This window comes from Manacus candei, unplaced genomic scaffold (assembly GCF_025592945.1).
Source record: "Manacus candei isolate 608988 ecotype Guabito, Panama unplaced genomic scaffold, ASM2559294v1 h1tg000022l, whole genome shotgun sequence".
In the NCBI taxonomy this organism is placed as follows: domain Eukaryota; kingdom Metazoa; phylum Chordata; class Aves; order Passeriformes; family Pipridae; genus Manacus; species Manacus candei.
Genome location: NW_026138070.1, coordinates 688011 through 704849, shown reverse-complemented (window position 1 = coordinate 704849; position 16839 = coordinate 688011). Strand labels below are relative to the sequence as shown.

At 55.6% G+C, this 16839-nt stretch overlaps 1 protein-coding gene across 1 annotated transcript in view; it reads left to right on the top strand.

Annotated features, from left to right (window-relative positions):
* The first annotated feature begins 9919 nt into the window (after positions 1-9919).
* Positions 9920-16839, top strand: part of AJAP1 (adherens junctions associated protein 1) — a 36187-nt gene continuing 29267 nt past the window's right edge. Inside the window, exon 1 of the mRNA XM_051786273.1 lies at positions 9920-10006. Within this exon, the coding sequence (XP_051642233.1) occupies positions 9978-10006 (29 nt within the window). The 5' untranslated portion in view covers positions 9920-9977. The remainder of the gene's footprint in view (positions 10007-16839) is intronic.

The following is a 16839-nucleotide window of genomic DNA, read 5'->3' as shown; positions in this document are numbered from 1 at the left end:
GTGCCCCCATCTCACCCTGCTCTGTATGCAGATCCTTCAGAGGCCACTCACCCCTCTGCACCGTGCACCATCCCCTCAGCCTGAGCAAGAATGGATGGACTTGATCCTAGAGGTCTTTTCCAGCTTAAGTGATTCTCTGTTTCTAAGAAAAGCTTCTCCCTGCTCCCTGCCTCCTTCCTGCATGAGGTTCCTGCCCTCAGCCCTCAGCAGGGCATCCCAGGCTGCTCCAGCCAGGCACAAGGCACAGGGACAGAGGGAACGATTAGGAGCCACTTTAGGTAAGGATTAGGAGTCATGGCAGAGCAAGCACGAGTGGATAAGCCAGACTAGTCAAAGAACACATAAGCCTGGAGTCATAATTAGATATGTCTAATGGGGACAGGAGGGGACAGGAACCATGACTTTGAAGATATTAGGGAAGAGGAGCAATAATGAGGAGGCAGAAGGGCTGGGTGCTGTTTTACCTGTTCTGAAAAGTTATTAAACTGCCCTGTACAACTTCATTGCCAAGGTTTGGAGGACATGCTGACAAGCTCTAGCCGAGCTGAGTGAGGAGGGCGGTGGGTTGGTATCAAGGCCATGCTCTCCACGGAACTAAACATTTCTCTCCGTGGGTTGCCCTTTAGGAAGGAAACTCCAGTGTCCTGGACAGGGGCTGTGCAGGGGCTTTCAGGAGTGCCCTGGCTTGCCAAGACATTTCTCACACAGCACCAACATGTCCTCTGTGGGTGGGCTTTGGTGGAAAGCCAGTGTTTGGAGAGTTGCCAACATGGGCAAGATGCTGAAGGACGAGAAAGTGTTGGCTTAGGTTGGGTTTTATTTCTTTTTAATCAAGCTGGTTTGCTCATTCCAGTTTGAAATCTTCCGACTGTTCCACAGTCAACAAGGTCACCCGACGCTCAAGCTCCCCCGTTCCATCAGCTCTCTTCCACCCACTTAATGAAAACAAATGCCACCAGGACAGGGGCCATCCTTCTTCTCTGTCTTCTGGGGCCCCCAGATAGGGCTTGCTTTAGGCTTCTCTTTATAGATGTTATTTTAACAAATGAACTGAGTGATATCCTGGCTGCTCCCAGGTGTGTCTAATTCCCAAACCATAATGGAGCTGTTCCTGGTCCCCGGTCACTGATGCTGTTGGTGTCAGCCCCTGCTGGTCCCACACACGTGAAATCCACATTACTCTGAGAGGGTGCAAAGGAAAAGCTCTCAGAAGCTGTTTCCTACAGCAGGTTTCCGAGGGGCAGGAGCAGGGCTCAGTGGCCAATTAACACTGTCTAATTGCCTCTCACCTGCCCCTTGCCCAGGTCTGTGCCCTTGGAAGGAGGGAGCTGATATTGCCTGCTAGTGGCAGAGTAGCTGGAGGGGAGGGTTAATCCCCTTTTATGAAGTTTGTGACCCCAGCTTTGTGATAAACCCAGCATTTGGGGTGGTGAAATGCCTCCACCTTTAGAAAGCAGGGTTAAAGCCTTCTAGACAGGCCATGGCAGGTCCTGACCCAGAGAAAAGCCCAGAGAAGCCAGAGAGCGGGAGGGGGAGATATTTGTGCCCTAAGCCAGTCCTGAAGCCATGCAGGGAAGCAAACACAAGCTGATGGGGATCAGTTGGTTTGCAGCAGCTCCTATTTCCAGCAGTATCAAGCTTCCCTCACTCCTATAGACCTCCAGCCTGTAGGACCATTTTTTCCCCTCAGTATTCAAGTGCTGGCACAGTCCAGCTGCCAGCCCTGCGGGTACTGGGGGATAAATGAGGGCAGTTGGAACAAAAGGGAAATAGCAGCTTACTTTTATTGCGAGATAAAGAAACAGAGACAAGGCAGGAGTGCAGGAGCATTTAAATAAAAGTCTGCTACCTTGGGCTGGAGGCAACAGAAAGCAGCAGGGCCAGGAGCTGCCATGGGCATCTCTAGGCTGGCACAGAGATCCTGCACCCCCTCGTCTGTATTTCTGTCTGTCTGCAACCTCATGGCTAATGGCTTTAGTGGTACTTCACAAACCCAACCCTCCATACCTGGGGAACATCTGCCGTGCGCCGAGCAGGGGCTGCCAGAGCGTGGCCACAGTGGCTGGCACCTCATGGCCACTGGCACTGCCTCCAGGTCCAAGCACCCATCCCTTAGGAGGCAAGCACTGGGACACCCTTGCTGGCACAGTGAGCTGCTGGGGGGCTCTGGTGTGAGGGTTTTACCCTTGAGCTCTTGTTTTGCTGTTGTTCTCTGGAGCAAGACACCTGCTCTTCCCACAAACAAAGCCATAAATCCTGGTGCAAGCAGGCTTCGTGGGGAGAAAAAGTGGAGCTGGGATGACAGCGCCAGGGAGTTGTGTGAGGAGGTGAATTACTTGAAATATTGCTGAAAACTTCCATGCCGTAAATATAGTTCTGATCCCGGCTAATCAATCATGGCAATTATTCTATAAATAAGGGAACGGTTGCCTGTGTGGTGCCTGACTTTTTTCCAGAGGCCTCTGGAGCAAATTTGTTAGCATCTTAAAATAAAGTATTTGCTCCAGGTAGTTTGCTTGTCCTCTCCAGGCTGCATTGTCTTCTCCTTCATTTTTCACTGTCTTTGGTTTGGTCGTTGGGAATCCTTTAGTGCTTTTTTTCCAAAGGGATTCTGGGGGGAGCAGGTTTAAAAACCAGCCATGCAAAACACGTCCAGGTGGGTCCCAGCCCAGAGTTCTCCTCCCCGGCTCCTCAGAGCACTCCATGCTAAGGAAGCCTCTGTTTAATGTCTTTTCCACAGAGCTATAAAGTCACAACAGGCCATTTTTTCCCTTTTATAGATCAGCATTACTAATTTATTGGCAGTTTACTATTTGGAAATGTTCTCATATAAATTAATGGGAAGGTGATATTACACCTCAGTCCCTGGGGGAGGAGAAAGCCAAACAAACCCACAGTTCTGGTGCTCAAAGAATGGCAGCACGTTAAATCACCCCTTTGCTCTGCAGAGGCTGTTGCTTCAAGGGCAGAACTTGGGCTCCATCTCTGCTGGGATTCCCATGGATCCCATCCCAGGGAGCCAGGGCTCCCACGCTCAGGGCTCTCCACACAATTTGCTCCTCTCCAGCTCCTGGGACCACCCAATCTGCCTTCCCAGCTGTACCTTCCATAGTGGTTTCCAGGTGTGCAGACATCTCCAGTCATTTCAGGGAGGATTTAATGGAGGAAGCACCTGGCTCAGGTATCTCCAGTCTCCTCTGTGAAGCACCAGTGCCCCGTGTGAGTCTGTGTGTTTGTGTCAGTGAAATGGCACAAAACTGGCTGACCCCAGACAAGTCTGTACTGGGGAGGGGATGAGGAGCCGTGGTATGCACGGGGAGGAGGAAGGAGGGACTTTTTCAGAGGCACCAGCCATTATTAAAGACTGATCCTTCATCTCGTGCACTTCAGGAGCCAAAATGGAATTTTTCTGCCCTATAAAGGCATCTCCCAGTCCCAAGTGCATCCCAGTGAAAGCTCGGAGCTGGAGAGGGGCTGAGTCCCTCAGCTGCTGGGGGGTCCTGCAGTGTCCCCCACTCAGGGCAGGGCCCGAAGCCACCCAGCTGAAGGGAAATGTCGTGTTCGTTCACACTCCTCCTTTATTTTATCAAACTATTGCTATTTATGAGGGAAGCTTATTGAGTTAAATCACTTCTCCCGCAGTAATATAAAAATGCTGTGGCTCAGGAATGCTGACAGGCAGGAGAGCCAGGCTCACTTTTCTTGCTGAGCAGACGAGGAACAGGAATGATTATTTCGTATCGCTTTACAAAAGAGACCTTCCTGTAATATACCTGCTGTGCATTGATAAATAGCACCAGCAGATAATAAGGGCCTTGGGCAAGGAGCAAGGAAGAAAAAAGGCTTTCCAGCATGTGAACACAAATGCTTTAAATGTGAACTAAATTGGCCTGATCATTCCTCAGATTTGCAGAATTAAACCGTGGCCAATTGTCAACATCACTGAGATTGATGAGACAAATACAGCCAAAGCAAAGGGAATCTATAACAGCCCTGCTAGAGATGCTCGCAGGGTTTAAGAGGCACACACTGTTCATGAAACCCAGCTCTATAATTTCATTCCACTCTGAACCACCTTCCAGCAATGGAGAGCTGGGGAAGTTCATCAGCCAGGGATGCAGGATGAGGATCCCAGCACTGGAGCTGGAGGTGAGCTGGGTTCAGCATCAGTGCTTTGTTCTTACAAAAGCCTCTTCACATGGGACCAGTAGGGCTCGACCTGTGCATCCTGTGCACCCCCATCGAAAGTGAAACCCCAAAATTCCATGTGGATATGGGTCCTAGGAAGCACGATGGCTTTGTTTACCTCCTGCTCCGTAGCACCCAGGACAGGATTAGCTTTTCTTTCCCATGAGGAACCTGTGATGGCCCCTCTCCTTGGCAGGGCAGAGGAGACCTTTGCTTTAGCTTCCCATCTCCAGGTTGTTAACGTCTCCCAGCCGACAGCCCCCATGAAGGAGAGCCACCTTGCTTCAGCCACCTTGCTTCACCTTGCAGCAGCTTGATGGAAAACCCAGGGAAACCATGGCAATGCTGAGGGCAGTGTCACCCCTCTAATGATGCCGAGGATTTCTCAGCAGAGGTAACAGAGGCAGGCACCTCTCCAGTTGGTGAAAGCTCCATTCCCAGGCCCTGCAAGTGCTGTTTCTGAGGCTTCTGCTTTTGACCCCAGCTGGTGCCCCCGGGCTCTCCAGTCCCAGCCTGACCCCCTGGCTCTGCAGCCCATGTGCCAGAGATCAGTCCAAGAGCTGCCTGTGCCTCTATGGAAGGATGATGAGCAGGTAAATTCTTGCTGCCTGTGCTGAAGGCAATTAAGCTGCTCAGAGACTCATCTGTCCTCGGGGTCCTGCTTCAGTCTGGGCTTTGCAGCCTGGCCAGGGAAGCCAGTGAGTGACAGATGATTGATCTGAGCTCATTCCTATCAGCCCTCATTCCTATCAGTCATGCTGGAAGAGAGGCAAAGCCAGAGGAGCTTCATCAACGTGGTCCTGAATCTGCCTTCAGGATCCTTGTGCCTGGAGGAATCTTGCAAAAGGAACTTGTCCCCATCCCACTGCATGGGAGAGGCAACCTACCCTAAGCTCAACCAGGGGCTCATAAATTTCTTAAGACAGCTTGAAATAAGAGTTGTAAGAGAACCTCAGGACTGTTGCTGAATACCAAGAAGAGGGAGCACTGAGCTTCCTGCTCAGCTCCAAGGACAAAGTGCTCCCCAGCTCCATCCCCACCCAGCACTCAGCCAAAGCACTGGTAGTCTGTGAGTGGCTCCAAAGGGACCTGCAGGCAAGAGGGAGGAGAAGTGGAGCCTGGGCAAGCTCTGGGGCTGTGGGGACTGAGGGTCCGGGGCTTTGGCATGCCGTGGGGCTGGATGAGGGGGATGGAGGGGACAGGCATGTTCCCTGCTTTCACTGAGCTTCGAGGCTTTAGCACAGTTCTGCTGCTGCACTGCTAAGTCAGGGCTTCACGCTTTCTAATTTTTTCTTTTGTCTTGCATACACACACAAGACAGATTTTGCTTCCACAAGGGATATTTATAGGACATATGTTGGAGCTTGAAGAAGCTGATTAGCGATGTTTAGCTTAAAAAAGGAAGAAACTGCATGAGAGCAGCCTGGCCAGACAAATACTACACAAGCTTTGGGGAGCAGCTCTGTGAGAGAGACTGAAATGTTAAAGGTTATTGACTCCAACAACATGCCATTTGCAAAGCATTAGGGTGCTTTGCAGGTTTGCACCCCCCCAAACGCAGGGGAGGACGAGCGTTTTAGGTGTGTGGTGGCAAAACCTCTGATTTGCATCAGAACAGCCCAGATGCAGAGGGGGTGATCACCAGAGGGTGGATCGACCAACCAAGCTTTGTTCAGCAACAAACTGGGTTTTGAGCCAGACTGGGGGAAAGAGGCAGATCCTGCAAGGTGGGATAATGCTTTATCTTTTCCCTGGGAAAGCGAGCTGTGGCTGGAAAGCTGGCTGACATCCCCAGGCACGCAGCCCCTGCAACAGGGAGGTGCCGGGGGCTTGCGTGACTCTTCTGGGCTTGCAGAATGGGTCCGTGAAATCCCATCCAGCTCTTCCCCGTCTTCTCAGCCCTCCCCTCCCGTTCCTCTGCCGCATGACTCCTTCCCGGGGTCCAAGGTGCCAGGCTGGAGCTGTGCCTTGCTAGACAATCCCGTCAAGACCATTAGAGGAGTTTGAGGCAGTGGGGGATGCTTTCTGAAGGGAATGAAGGTCTCAGAGTCCCCTAAGAGCTGCTGAAGGTATAAAATCCTCAGGGTGCTTTCCAGAATCCTATTCCCTGTCAGCACTGGTCTGAAAAACGAAAGGACAATGCTACAAGGAGGCAGAAATTGCATTATACTCCTCTCTGCTTCACAAGCTCTAAGTAACACTTCTGCTTTTCCCATATGAAAGGAAAATGGGTAATGACAACCTACTTCTACTGAAGAGACAATTTTCACTCCTCCTTGGCAAGTGTAGCCGGGGCAGCATCTTTCTTTTCAGTCAGAGGCAAATTAACCGATTTTGCCTCAGAACACAGTGGGTGAAGTGCAGCACAGCTGGCAATGTTCCCCGCCGCGGGTGGCAGCGCTCTTGGGGTGCCCACACCTGGTCCAGCTCGCGGTGGGTGGGTGATAACACAGGTGCTGTTATGGAGAACCTGGGAAGCACAGACCGGATGGATGGATGGGAAAACCCCTCTGTTCTCCCCGAATACAGCTCTGAGTGAGCATCTGTGCAGTCAGCGCCTGCAGCTTTGCACCAGTCAGGAACTTTACTCTCTTGGAGCGATGACTCTGAGAAGAACAAGTTAGACAAATGAATTCTCTAATGACTTCCTTCCCTCCTACTTCAATGGTGGGATAATTCGTGGTTCCTGCTCCCGCAGCCACTGCTCCATCACCTGCCCGTGGCAGGCGGCCTCAGCAGCGCTGCTGAGGAGATGAGCCAGACAAGGGGGGCCAAGATTGCCAAGTGCCACCACCCGCCTTTCAAACAGCCCTGAAAAATGCTGTGCTGTTGTGGGGAGGCGCAGAGCGAGGGCCACACGTGTCGCCTGGCCGGCGGTGGGCAGGGCTCTCTGGAGGGCAGGGAGGACACCCACACTCTGGCCAGGTATTTCTCTCCCCAGGAGGTTTCCACTCCAAGCATCCCAAACCAGCCCTGAACCCAAATAATGGCCTGTGTATAAAAGCTTTGCCTGCACACCTGCTTTGGTACTGTTGAAAACCTCAGCTGTCCTTTGATCTCTTTTTTGTTTTCCTGGAAGCTTCTGGGTGGTGACATTGCAATGTGGAGCTGAAGCCAGAAGCTCGAGAAGAGGCTCAGGGCCAGAGGAAAGCTGATGGTGAGGGTGTGGGACCTTTCCATGCCTGTGGTCACTTGCCTGACCAATGTGTATAGACTATAACAGATGTTTATAGCCAAAAAACCAGAAGTTCAACCTTCACTGCCAGGCTCCAGATCCCCCAACAGTGTCCTCCCTGCAATTCCACGCCAGCTCCATGTGCTTGGCACAAATGGGGAAATAATATTTTTTTAAGTGGGGCTGAGTTAAGAGGATTTGTTTGAGATACAAGATAGCTCTCATTAACGTTTGCTCGTTTGGGTTTATTTAAGCCTTAATTGATTGTCTTCTACTTAACTGCGTTCCAGTATCTCTCAGGCTCCAGAACAGCCTCTTAAGAGACTGACAATTGCACGCTCTTCCCTTCTTCTCTGTAAAGATCTTTCATGTTAGTGAGCTGGGTTTAATGGCTGATAAAGTCCATGAGCCTGCAGTAAAGCTGAGCTTTCTCTTTCAAGTCCCTGCACAGGCACCTCCAGGGAGGCTGCACCCAGGTGAGTGCTGGGCTTTGATACTGGTCTGTGCTGAACAGCTGTGAACACGGTGTGCACAGTCATGGGATTGTATGTAATGAACACCCCAGGGCTCAGGGCTCCCTCCTCTCTCAGACTGGAGAGAGCCATGGCCACTTTGTCACTGGCCTCCCTCTGGAAGATGGGGAGGGGCCAGCACTGGCCTTGTGGCACTGCCAAAGGTCTGCCAGGTGGGTCTGAGAGAACTGAACCCAAACCACCCCAACAGGCCAGGATCATGCTTAGGGAGAACCAAACACAGCCTGGCCATTTTATGGGTTTTCCCTGGGCTGGGACAGGAGACATCTGTCTCCCCTGGCACCTGCCACCTCCAAGAGTGAGCTGATCCTTAGGCCAACCCCTTGCCAAAAAGAGGTTCCTTCCCATCAGGAATCCAGCTCCAAGGAAAGTGGGGATTTGGATTCTGAACTACAGCACTTCTAGTGGCAGATGGAGCAGATCCAGCAGGAGCACACATGAGGAGCAGGGACTGGCGAGGCAGCGGAGGGACAATGCTGACCTTCCATCCAGCTGCCCTGTGAGCAGGAGGCTCCTTCTCTTTGGAGAATAAGTTTCTCTGGAGGCAGAAAAGAAACCCAGTGAGTCAGAAAGGCAGTGGAGAGACTCGTCTCTACACAAGCCTTGCTTTCTGCTGTGACTGATCAGAGCCAAGCGCTCCGTGGTCATTGATGTGCCCCTTCCTTGCGGGTGGTTTGTCCCTGTGAGGGGACACCCCGGCAGCGCTGGCTCTGCACACTGCGGTCCTGCTCCTCTTTCATAGCCAGGAGCAGCTTCAAAGAATCTCTCCTCAGATTCATACAAAAACTTCTTTTATTGCAGCAGCTGAACAGAAACCACTCAAAGCAGCTTGGCTTTTGAGAGACACACTTTTCTTTCAGTACACCAGGAATAATGTTGCTCCTTACTGGCAGCACCCCCGGAAAGAGAGAAAACGCATCAGGCTCTGATGAAACACCTCCCAAAATAACCAGCGCCTCTCCCCGCACGCTCCCCTTTGTGCTCGGCTGTCTTTGGGCGAGCACAGAGCACGAAAGGCGCTTTCAGCCGGGGGGAATTCGGTGGCGGCTGCACATCCCTCGGTGCGGGGGCCGGAGGCGGCGGTGGCGGATCCGCGCTCCCGCTGGCCCGACATTGTCCCTGCGGGGCAGCTGTGCAGGATAAGGATGGAAACTCTCCCGGGGTTGGCTCGGGAGCAGGATGCCCGCTCGGCCGGCTGGTGGAGCCCGCTGCAGCGGCAGCCGGGCCCGCTCCGCGGGGCAGCGGGCCGGGGCTCCCCGGAGCTGCCGAACTGCAGGGGATCCCTCGCCCTGCCCGCAAAGCACGGATCGAACTCGCACCTCCCTGCCGCCCGCCCGTGCGGGCACCGGGGCTCCGCGCGGTGACACCGCGGTCCCGGGGCGCGGAGCTGCCGGGCCGGTGCCCGCCGGGCGGAGCGGGGGGTTCGCTCCCCGGGGTCGCCGGCGAGCGGCTGTTCGTGGGGTCCGGGGGAAGGAGCGCTTCACGGGGGGAAGCGGCGGCCGGAGGCGGCGTCCCGGGGAGGGACGGGCCGTTCTCGTCGGGATCCCGGCGCTGCCCGGCGACCCCCACGGAGACGGAGTCGGAGCCGGGTCCCGGTGCGGGTGCCGGTCCGGGTCCACCCCCGCTCGGCCGCGGCGCGGAGGGGCCGCGCTCCGCCCCCGCCTCCGCCCCGCGCAACTTCCCCGCGCCGCGGCCCCCCGCCCCCGCCCCGCGAGTGCGCGCACAGACGCGCGCGCGCCCAACCCCGCCGCGCCGAGCCGAGCCGAGCCGAGCCGAGCTGAGCTGAGCCCCACTGAACTGCGCCGAGCCGAGCCCCGGTGAACTGCACCGAGCCGAGCCGAGCCACACCAAGCCGCGCATGGGGCGCGCATCCTCCGCGGGCGCGCAGCTGCCCCGCCGGCGCTGAGGGGCCGGGGCACCGGAGCAGCGACCCCCGTCCCCGTCCCCGCCGCCGGGCATGCCCGCCCCGCCGGCCGCCGCCTGCCCCGCCGCTGAGCGCCGCCGCGGGCGCGGGGCGGCGCGCCCGGATGGAGCGCTGAGGCGCTGAGCCCCGCCGGGCCGGGCCGGGCCGAGACGTGACGATGTGGATGCGACGGCTCCCGGGAAGCAGGTAGGGCCGGGGAGCGGCGGCCCCGCGGGGCAGCGCCGGGCGCATCCCGCCGCCGGGCGCGCTCGGGGAGCGGCGGAGTTAAATCGTGAACTTGGAGCGGGGAGCGGGGAGAGGGATGGGGAGCGGGGTGGGGAGCGGGATGGGGAGCGGTGTGCGGAGCGGAGCGGCGAGCACGCGGTGTAGCGGAGGCTGCCGGCGCGTCCGGGGAGCGCGGCCGGTTCTCGCTCCGCGCGGTGCCGGGCTCCCCCCGCCCGGCTCCCCCGCCCCGCTCGCCCGCCCTGCCCGGGAGATGGATCCGCGCTCCCTGTCCCCTCCCGGCTGCTCGCTCCCCTCTGGCCGCCCCGGCGGGGGCCGCTCGGGGGAAGGGGCCGGGGGGGCTACCGGGATGCGGGCGGATGGATGGATGGATGAATGGATGGACGTATGGATGGATGTGTTTGGGAGATTAATCGAGAATTGCAAAGCAGAGGAGACGGAGGCAAACTGTTACGTAACACATTTTCATTACCGCTGCGAAGTCATCTGAGCCGAAATCTTATTATTTCCATGGTGCTGTGGCTGGAGAGCCCCGGCCCCTGCCTGTGCGCGGCCCCGGAGCCACAGCAGTACCTGGGGTTTGGTGGTTTAAGCCCATCTCGGTGGAATCGAGTGAAAGCAGCAGCGGGTTAAACAAGTGAGACCCTAAGGAAAAGTGAGATCCGCGATCCGTTCCGCTCCCCCCAACCCGGTTTTGTGTTTAGAAAGTCCGGGATTTGAGCGGTTGTGTGAGGCAGGGGCTAAACCCCAAACCTCCCTCTGCCGAACGGGACGGTGGTTCTGGCACGTCACCTGCTCCTGCGAGAGGGGTCCCAAGGCGAGGGGTCCCGAGCAGCCACCCCACTACTGCAGGTCGTGCCAGGCCCTGCGGCTGCTCCCCAAAAAGAGCAGGACTGGGTGCCCAGGGGGCTGCGGGGTGAGCAGATGGATGGATGGGTGGATGGAGCCCCGCCACCACCCGCACCCCACGCAGCACCTCGGGGAGCCCACGAGCCCGCGCTGCCCCCCACGCCCCTGCGCTCCAGCAGATCGTGGCTGTGGCTCGGGGACACGGAGGGAGGCGGGCAGGGCCCCCCGAGCGCCGCGGGCAGCGAGCGGTGATGCGAGAGGCTTTTGTCCGTCACCCCTGGCGAGTCACTGGAGGCTTTGTCCGTCTGCCCGAGCTGTGGATGGAGTCCTGGAGGGTGAAACCTGAACTGAGGTTTTGTCTGTGCCGAGGAGTTGGGGGAGGCCCTCGGCCTCTCTGTTACCCTCGCGTGTGCCGTGCCGTGTATTCCAGCGGCACGTGGCGAGCCGGCTCTCGTTCCCCGAGCTTTGTCCCGTGCCCTTGGCTGGTGCACCCTGATGGCCCGGGCACGTGAGCACCTTCACGCTGCCGCCAGAGATGTCTGTTTGTCTGTCCGCCAAGGATGTGCTGCTGTGTGTGGGAAGGACAGAGTCCGTGGTGATGTAGTGACCTTAGGAATTCCTCCTGGGGAAAGCACCTGAACGTTTTTTTAGGGTGCCTCGTGTCTGGATTTATCCTTGGCAGGTGAAAAGCCCATTTCCCAGGGCTGGAGCGACAGAAGGCTGTAATGCTGGGAACAGAGGATGCCCTCTGCTTTGTTATTTTTGAGCAGAGTTTAGCAAATGGAAATGGGAGCCCTCTGCTTGCTTCCCTCCTCGATTCATTCGCCTTGTAAATTTCTGTGCTGTTCATCCTGGATCCCCAGCGCCAGGCTGTCCTCTCCACCACCTCATCAGCTTCCAGTCCCTCCCTGTTTTATTTTTAATAAGAGATAACTTTACTGCTAACCTTGCCTGCTGCTCTCCCTTCTCTATAACTCTAATTGCTTCTGGCTTTATTTCTGACATTTCCCATGTCATTTCTCCTCATTTTCTTGAAGAGTACTAGAAAAATAGCTCCAGGAGAAGCAGTGAAGCTTTGCAGTGCCTGTTTCACCCTGCACAGCCTCTGCCTGGAGCGGCTGCCTGCGGCAGGGAGATGGTACCCTGCTGCTCCTTTCAAGTCGGATCCCTTTCGCCCTGGGGCAGGAGCAGTGCCTGACCTCGCGTTGAGCTGCAGTCCTCTGCTGGGGAGGGCAAGACCTGTGCAACTGCATCGCTCAGAATTATTCGGTTCATGTGAAGGGGAGCTGCTGCTCTCCATTTTGGAGCGGGGCTGGGTGAGCAGCGTTGCCCTGAAAGCCCCTGCGAGGTCCTAGGGATGCTCCAGCCCTGCACCGCCCTCGGCAGGTGTGGGTGCTGCGGGGCAAAGTCTGTTCTTTGTGGGGACGGCGGTGGCCCTGTCGCTCCCCGCGTGTGCGGGGACATACGTGTGCGTGCACACGCCTGCGTCAGTGCCTGCGCGCCTGCGAGGGCACGGCACCTTCTGCGGTGTGCCGGCTGCCAGCGCCGCCGAGGACTTCCCCTCCATAGCTGCGAATATAATGTTTTAAACAATATGCCACGGTTCTCACAGCATCGAGCTCCGGAGTGATTTGCAGTAGGAGTAAAACCACCGCTTGCAATTTCTCGGCGATTGTATAAAACAACTCATTAAAAGGCATACATCCCTGCGCATTGGCTCCGAGGAAACTTTATGGGCCTTGTAGTTACTGCCAAAGCAAACATTTTCCATGAATTTCACTCATCAGGTTCATGCTGTCAAATGTAGATTCAGCCGCTTGTCAAAGATGCAAGCCTTGCAGTCTGGGAAGTAATGAGAGCAGTAAGCAGTGGGAGTTAATGGCCTCCACTGAGGAGTCCTTACTCATCCCGCATCCACACAGGGGCTGAGCTGGCTGCTCCCAGGTGGATTGATTGCCACAGAAATTCATCTGGTGTCACCGGCTATGATACTTAACAGCCACAATAATGCTTGAATAAACTGCGCTTTTATGCAGCGGTTCGTACCTCGCGCCGGCAGCAATTTCCCTCATGAGCGAGGGGAGTGGCGCGGGGCCCCGGCAGCACTTCCCAGAGCATGAATAATTGTTGTAATAACGCCGGAGCCACGGCATTGCCTTTGTGGTGTCTCCGGTGGGGTGACGGGTGGGAGCTGTCGTGGTGCTGACGCTTGCCTGGGATGCTGGAGGCTGCCCCATGGCACAGCCACCCTGCCAGCCCTTGGCGTGCGGGACACAGGACGGGCGAGCTGTTGGTCCGGCTGCTCCCGGCACTGGGGCACCGCGGCTTGGCTCTGCCTTATGTAATGGTCATCTGCTGGAAAGGAGGAGTTGCTGATGTTCCTTCAGAGCCCAGCCTGGAACAGGGAATGGCAGCAAGGCAGAGGCCAGCTCTCCAGCCTGGTTCCCATCTTCCCTCACTCAGCCTGATCTGCGAGCTCTCTCAGCGTGGCTTATTTACCTCAGTATCTGTAGGGTGCACACGTATACAGGGTGGTGGTGAGCACTGCCAGTGGCTCCCAAGGACAGCTTTGTAGGGGGTGAATAATCCATGGGACTTCCGACAGGTCTGAGGTTCATTATGGAAATGTATGCATGCCTAAGTCTTTAAATATAGCTAATGGGAGAAGGACTGGGAGGAAAGATTACGGGAATCAATGTGCTGAGCCAGAGGAGCGGGAGCTGCTCTGCTCTGGGTTGTGGTGCCTGTTGTTCTCCTTGGCAGCTGGTGGTCACCAAGTAGGTGACAAGCCCAACAGAGTTTGGTTTTGACAGCAAAACTCTTCTAGCAGGATAATTCCTGGAGGCTGAGTGTGTTGGGTGGGATCAGTGGATGGAGCTGCCTCATTGGTGCTTTCACCCCTTCCTTTAAAACAAAGGGGTTTTCCTTCTGTCTTTCTTTCCATCTTTCCTTCCATCTTCCTTCCCTCACTGTGCTGGGTGGCACTGCTGGGAGGGGGTTTCTGGCCAAACCCTGTGTCCCAGCAGCCACTGCAGGTTTTCCAGGGGATGCTCCCAAAGCTGCTGCTTGGCCCTTCCTTGCCTTGGCTCACTGTTTTCATCAGAGTGACTTTTTTCACTGAAATAATGTTAAACTCTGGACCTGAACTATGTCCTTAAAAATGGAATTCAAGTTGATATGAATATTTCCTGTGGCTCTTCTTACCTGGACCTGCACCTACAGACTTTGATAGCTTATATAATTTCCTGTGATGGAGATGTACTTCATCTAATTTCACTTGGAAATGCATTGATTAAATCAGAACTGCTGAGAGATTTAAACTGAGTCTCAGTGGCCTGAACTTAACCGTGGGAGGTTTACCTGCCTTCATCCTTCAACATTAATTTGGTTTTATGAGGATTCCTTGTGAAATGAGGTTTTGTCTGCTGCTGAATCTCTCCTGCTCTCTGGGTTTCTCAGTTGCTTTCTCTGGCTCTGCGAGGTGACGCCGCACTAAAGCCTCCTTTCAGCACCTTCTGTGGGGACACAGCAGGAACCGATGGGCATTTTGGCTCCATCTCCCCCCACTGTCTCACACGGCTGCCCAGGCTGGAGGCAAAGCGCCCATGCTGCCCCTGGCATGGTGGCAGGGCTGGGTGCTGTGCAGAGGCACGTTCACCTGGGACCAGGGCTGCTGGACGGGGTGCTCTGGGAGCAGGGTGGGGACATACCTCAAGTGCAGCTGGATGTGTCTTCCAGCAGTGCTGAGGGATTTGGCATTTCTGGTCCCAAGCAACAGTGAGAAAAGGAGGAGAGACACAGCTTGGCTGGAGGTGGATGAGCAGCTCCATGGAGACGGGCAGGGACAGGGTCTGCAGGCACTGTGTGTCCGGGGCTGGAGGCCAAAGCACCCCCTGGGACTTGCCTGAGGACTTAAAAAAATAAATAAAGCCAGTCATTCACAAAGTGCTCATTTCCAACTCTGATCTGCAAAATGTCTCCTTGTGACTTGGAGATGATGCGTAGGCAGGAGATACGCTTTGACATGCGATGATTTTTGTTGAAGTTTGCTCTGAAGGTCTTTCTCGGCGGCTCTGCTTTCCTGGCAGTGTTGGAGCATCCCGGCGGCACCGTGTCCCTTCTGCCAGTGGCTGCTGTGTCCCCGTGAGCCAAAACCTTTGGGAGCAGAAGCCGTTCCCTGGCGCAGCATCTCTGTGGGTATGGAAAGGACTCTTCATCTCCTACTGCAGAAGCTGGCAGGCAGGAAAAGCGGAGCCTTGGCTGCAGAGCTGCTCCGGACCCCGGCTGAAGCATCCATGGGATGAGGCTTAGCTGTGGCAGGGTGGGAGCAGTGAAGGTTCCCTGGCCTGTCTGTGGTGCCAGAGCTGCCAACTCCACTGACTTCCAAATAAAGGCTGAGGAGAAGTTGCTTCAAAAACAACATGTCTGGGAGTGGCGAGGTGCTTCCTGCAAGAGAGAGACAAGTTTGGATCCTCAAGGTGGAAAAACAGGAGCTCACTGGAGGGCATGTGCCCTAGCACAAGAGAAGCAAGGGGATGGGGACATGCTGGCGCAGAGACCCACGGTGAGGGGTGACTGGGTGCTGTGGGACACCAGCAGCACAGCACAGACCGTATGAGGGACTGCATGTGCCAGGCGGGAGAGTGGATTTGTGGTGCTCAGTTAAGGCTTGTTGGGGATCGACGGCTCCTGTCCACGAGGGTATTGGCTGTGCCTCTTCTGCAGCATCCCGGGATGGTCAGGAGAAACTCCAGCCATGGTTTATGGCCCTATAAGTTGGGAATGTGGCTGTGTATTGCTGGCTTAGGAGCTGTGCAGAGCTGCTGTGCTCAGCGTGGGAGGGCCGGGGACTCGCTGCTCAGCGGCGTTCGAGGCGCCGGTGAGAGCAAACGGCACTAATTGATGTTGCCACTTGACTGCACGTCATTCAGGTTGAAGATGTGACAAGGTTGGGGGGAGCCTGGGTTATTCCCCCTGGGATTTGCCTGCCTGGTGAGCCGAGCCTCCTGCAAGCACGGCTTCCTCAGGGACACGTTCCATAATTGCCGGAGTCCCGTGCGTGACCTCAGCCCTGCTCCCAGAGCCCGCGATAGCATCTCTGCTCGTCTGCAGCACTCGAGTAATGAAGCGTCAGTTAATTGACATGGATGAGGACATCCACTTAAGGACCCACCAGAACATGGGTGATTAATGCCGGGAGATGAGGCCGTGCATCCCGCTGGGAGCGTGGTCAGCTCTGCCTCTGCTCGGCCAGAGCCAAAGCACGGCTGAGTCTGCAGCGGTGGGATGTTATGTAGGGAAAGTCCGGATGTGTTATTTTAGGAAGAGCTCCCAAAGAGAATCAGCCCTTTTTCTACAAGTATCTGCCATTCATGGGTTTTCCAGTTTTCCGTGGGAAGGACAAGGATGAGTTACTCATCTTCTTGTTTCTGGGCTTTGTAAGAGGCTCTGCTCCTCCAGCATAATGTACTCAGGACTTACTCTGGGTTCCTGTCAAAGTGGCATATTCTCTGGCAAAATCAATTTTGCTAATTTTGATGGATGAGGAGTGGAAGTGAGGCTGCTGGCTCAGGGGCCTTTGAAGGAAGCTGAGATACTGAGGGATGCAGGAGGTCATCCCTTGCTGCTGACCCGTCAGAGATGATGCTCCGAAAGTTTAATCTCTCCCACAAAGGGGATTATTGTTTTTTTAATGAGATGCAGAGCACAGTGATTCCTGACTTGTGGGACTTGCCCCCAGTGGCACGGTGTTCTTGAGGTGCTGGAGACTTCTCCTCACCATCACCTTGATCCACCAGGATTTTGCCATGGGTGGAATGGGAGAGCCTGTGAGCTGGCTGGATGCTGTATATGCAGTGAGGTGGCCATGGCAGGGAGAAAGGCTCTTCTTTGTGGAAAAGAAATTGCTTGGTGCTAAAAGGGGATTTAAAACTCTCTGTGACAGGATC